At 52.4% G+C, this 4,554-nt stretch overlaps 1 protein-coding gene across 1 annotated transcript in view; it reads left to right on the top strand.

The window, feature by feature from the left end:
* SHH (sonic hedgehog signaling molecule) overlaps nucleotides 1-2,860 on the top strand; it is a 12,725-nt gene extending 9,865 nt beyond the window's left edge. The window contains 4 exon segments of the mRNA XM_034650041.1: nucleotides 2,527-2,599; nucleotides 2,719-2,756; nucleotides 2,759-2,811; nucleotides 2,813-2,860. Coding sequence (XP_034505932.1) covers nucleotides 2,527-2,599; nucleotides 2,719-2,756; nucleotides 2,759-2,811; nucleotides 2,813-2,860 — 212 coding nt within the window.
* The last annotated feature ends 1,694 nt before the right edge of the window (nucleotides 2,861-4,554 follow it).

Genomic DNA, 4,554 nt, shown 5'->3' with positions numbered 1-4,554 from the left:
CGCACGGAATGAGACTTTAATTATAATAATAATTAATAATAATAATAAAGTAGGACAGTCCAAAGTAGACTATAAGGAAACAGAGACCCCGGGAAGTTTTGTCGTTGTGTTTAGTTTATATATATATTTTTGAATTTTTTGGTTGTTTTATTTTGGTTATTTTTTTCACCTCTCCTGGCTATTTATTTGTTTGGTATGAATAGATGTTTTAAATAATATGAACCGGACCTTCAAGAGCCTTAAATAGTTTGTTTCTTGGATAATTTATTATTATCATGTGAACTCTACTCACAGGGGGAAAGATTATTTTGTGAGGCCAAGCGACCTGCTCAGAGTCTATTTTTCTACATGCCCCTCGCCCTGACTTTCAGAAAGCGAAACTCTGCACTCTGCATTCCTCGTTCGCCACGCGCCTGCTTCTCGGCAAGTGTAAACTAAAACATGCTTCACGGGGGTCCACAAAGTATATTTTTATACACAGAATTGTAAATTAGATTTTTTGAGAGATCAATACTTAACTGAATTACATTTCATTTTTGAAATAGTGTAAAATATGAAAATATATTATTTTAATTTAACTAGTTTCCAGTGTGACACCTCCCCACGTCTTCAGGGTTACTGTTTGCTCCGTCATCACCATTTTGGCCACATTCTTGAAGTCAAGACTGTTACACACACGCACGCACGCACACACACACACCTTTTTTTTTTGGACAAACTGGAAGAACTCTGTTATTTTTAACTTCAAAGAATTTATTAGAAAATAATATTTTTTAAAAGCACACACAGTGAGGAGCCCACGAGGATGGAGCCCGTAGTTTGTACAGAGAAAAACAAAGGATGTTTTTGCATTAATAAATTGAGAAATAACTGCTGTAAATTTACTAAAATGTATTTTTGAATATTTTGTAATAGTTTTATAGAAATAAAATGTGCCACGCACAGACTGGTTAGTATATAAGAACTAAGAATTCCTGTCGCAGCCCCATTTTCTTTTCTGTTTTGGCTTCTTTGTTTGGGAAACCCGGTGCTGACAGGAGCGCCCAGCGTTATACTTAGACGTGTTGCTTATACTGTGAATTCAGATCAGCTCAAGTAGGAAACCAAAGTAGGGAACCAAACCAGCTTGTTGATTTCCATCATGGAGAAACCTCAGCTCTGTTTGTGTTTGTCGTGTGAACGTCCTCGTGCACGTCACAGGCCGGGGTGCCGTGTGCAGGTGCCGTTCTGCTGCCACCCCCCGGCCCTTAACCAGCGCAGCCCAACGCCAAGGCCCGGCGGAGGAGGGCTGCGGGCACCCACCCAGAACTCTCTCCCTGTGCTCCGTGTAGCTGCGGGCAGATCTCATGCCCTCGGCTTGGCTGCCCCACGTTGGAGGGCCTGGTCCTCTGGCCTCGAAGGGAGGAGGCCCCTAGCTGCTTTGTGAAGTCCTGGGGTACCCTTTCCAGATGGGTCCCCAAGGAGAGGGCCCAGTATTGATCTTCTCTGAACTGCCCCCCCCGCCGGACCCTCGTGGCAAACCCACTGAGGAGTGCATGTTCTCCACCTGCTCTCAGGGGGGCCCCATCTCCCCTCCTCCCCAATCACAGCTGCTAGTCTCAGGGCTGCTGGGGTCCTCGGGCCACGTTGGTGTTGTTGAGTCCAAGCCGTGTGTCCGGAATGGTTGTTCGGTGTAGACTTTCGTCCCTAGGGCATGGTCCTACTTTAGCGGGTGCCCTGTGGTTGGCGCACTACGTCAGCTGGGTCTGGAGGCAGCAGTCCTCCGTGCTTGACCTTGTGTCATAGACTCAGCTGAGAGGGGCTCGGCCCTTGGCTGTCACTCTCAGTGCTTTGGCTTTATCAAAGGCTACTGTCCTGACGTGTGTTTTGGGCCAACTGTCTAGGCAGGCTCGGCTTTGGAAGGATGGCTGCGTGCGCATAGGGTCTCTTAGCAACTTAAGCCTGTCTGGAAGCTGGTTTGGGTTTGGGGAGCAGAACGGAGCCTGACGGCTTCGGGCAGGCCTCAGTCCCCCCTGGGCGGGGGCTGGAGATCCTGCCCCTAAGGTTAGGCCTGTGGTGGTGTCTTCAGCCAGAAACACTGGTCCCTGAGGGGCTTCTGTGCTGAGGTCTGGCATGGTGTGCCTTTTCCAGGAGGCCGTGGGCCTGGAGGGACGGCGCTGGGGCCAGGGGCCCGGCGTGCACCCTGGACCTTGCCCTCTGCATGCTTCCAAGGGGCCAAGACCTCCAGGCAAGAGTGGTCCTCGGTTTTTCTCTGTCAAAGACTTTTCTTTGGTCTTCTCGGTAGTTAGCAGGTGCAAGGTTTGCAATTCCGGGTGGCGTTTGGTGGTCTCTGTCCTGTTGACTGTCCGGGTCTGAGTGTAAGCCCTGGCACCCCAATGGCTCTGGCTGCACTGATTGGCAGACTTGCTAGCGGTCAGCCTCATTGGCCAAAGAGAGAATTGGAGCGCTGGCCAGGCCCCAAGGGACCCACTGTTGGTGACGACCAGTGCTGGGGCACCATGGCCCTCAGCAGCTACCCCCCTTCAGGCGTGGTGGCAGCACCCTCCCACTTCTCCCCGCCTGCCCGGTTCCACGGCTGCAGCCCCTTTCCCACCTTTACGTTCGGAATCCTCTCTCTCACCGCCACCAAAAGGGAGCCACGCCGTCGAGAACCTCAGCACAGGGCGTCAGGGTGGCGCAGCCCGGTCCCGCCAGCCAAGGCGTCCGCTCCACCTGCAGGGTGGACGGTGTGAAGAGCTTGTGCAAAGTGTCCGTGCAGTGTTGCTGCCAGCCTCCCTCGTGACTAAATGCGTATCTACTCCTGTCAAAAGCGTGTATCACAATGTACTTGAAACTGTTCTCTTTGTGCTCTATTGTTTGAGTGATTAAAGAAGTTACAGAGACGTCCGGCCATGTCTGTTCTGTGGCAGGCTTCCTGTCCCGTACGGTCCTCTGCGAGTCTCACTTTCCTCTGCGAGCTTGTGCTGCCGTGTGAGAGACGATGTCTGCGGGAGCGCCAGCCGCGCGGGCCTCGGTGGTGGGGCGTGACTGTGCTGTGGGCGCTGAAGCACGTGGCTGGGACGTCCCGTGCAGCCGCAGTGCTGGGGGACAAGGCGGCGCTGTCCGCTCCTGGTGGAGTCCCTCAGCTGCCGGCGTCACACCCACGTGGCAAACTTGCACAGAATGCCAGATGGTTGCAAGATTTGGCAAGAAAGTGGCAACGCGCCTGCAGTGAGCCAGCTGCAGGGCTGTGCGGGGCTAGGTCTCCGACCGCATTCTGAGTTCTCTGATGACCCATTCTTCCAAAAGAACACGGAGCTCAGAGGGATTGGGAGGCCCTGGGAAGTGGACTTCCAAACGGCTTCTCATGAACAAAGCACCCAACACCAGGTGAGCCCTGGTTTGCTGCAGGCGCTCTGCTGGGTATACGTTCGCGGACAGGGGTTGGCACATTCCCCAGAGAATAATCCGGTCCTTGACCTGTTCTTATACAGCCCGTGAACCGAGATGGGTTTTCACGTATATTTTTTTAATGGTCGGAAACAAAAGACCTAAAGAATAAGATTTCATGACAGGGAAAAATTACATGAAGTTCAGACTTCAGTGTCCATGAGCAAGTTCTCTTGGAACACTCCCCCCCCAGTTCCTTCACACGCTGCCTGGGGGAGTCTTGGGGCACAGAAGTTGCATCAGGAACCACATGGCCCACAGAGCCTGAGATATTTACTCACTGGATCTCTACAGAGAAAGTTTGCTACACATAGTCTAGGATGGGAAAACCTAGGTGTGGGGAAACTGAGCCCCGCTATGGGGGCAGGAGGCTGGGGCCGGAACAGAGCGGTGTGTAACCAACAAAGCCTGTTTTCTGTTGGGATCCAAAGGATCCCCCCTCAATTCTCCTTTCTCAGAACCGTAGAGGGGGTGACAGATCCAGGAAGAGCTGCCAGCCGTCCCTTGGCCCTGGTGGTGTCCCGGGCAAAGCTGAGCCCTAAGCGGGTGTGGGCTAAGCGGGGAACGGGTGATCAGCAACCTCGGGCAAGGGCCGGCACCAAGAGCAGAGGAAGACGGGCGACAGTCATCTCCGGGCTCCGGGAAAACAGCCCCACGGTGAGAAAATAGTAAGTCGGATTTGGAGATGATCTTTCCTTTCTTTGGCTGAGTTTGATTTTCTCCAATTAAGAAGAAAATCATAGGAATTCACATTTTACCCTATAAGCAAGCTCTGGGGCGTGCTCCGCGAGACGAGGAAAAGGAAGATCACCTTTTCAATGCCTCGCTGTGGTTTTCGCAACAAGGGCCGCTGTGTTCCCAGACGGGGGGGAGCTGGCTTCAGTAAGGGGGTTGAAAAACCTGAAGACTGAAGATAAATTAGAACAGATATTATGTCCAGAATCCAAGGAAACCATTCCCCTGAACAAGAGAACTCGGCTTCTGGATGCAGTCCTATTTATCCCAGGTCAGGGTCTAAGTGTTTGCTTCCAGGGGAAAGTGATGCTCTCTCCCCTGGATGCGCCCCTCGTCCCCGCGGGGGAATTCCTTCCTCCACACCCCAGGAGAGGTCAAGGACTCCCTTTG

This window comes from Ailuropoda melanoleuca, chromosome 1 (genome assembly GCF_002007445.2).
Source record: "Ailuropoda melanoleuca isolate Jingjing chromosome 1, ASM200744v2, whole genome shotgun sequence".
Classification (NCBI taxonomy): domain Eukaryota; kingdom Metazoa; phylum Chordata; class Mammalia; order Carnivora; family Ursidae; genus Ailuropoda; species Ailuropoda melanoleuca.
The sequence above is the reverse complement of the archived record's forward strand: the minus strand, read 5'-3'. Positions and strand labels throughout refer to the sequence as shown.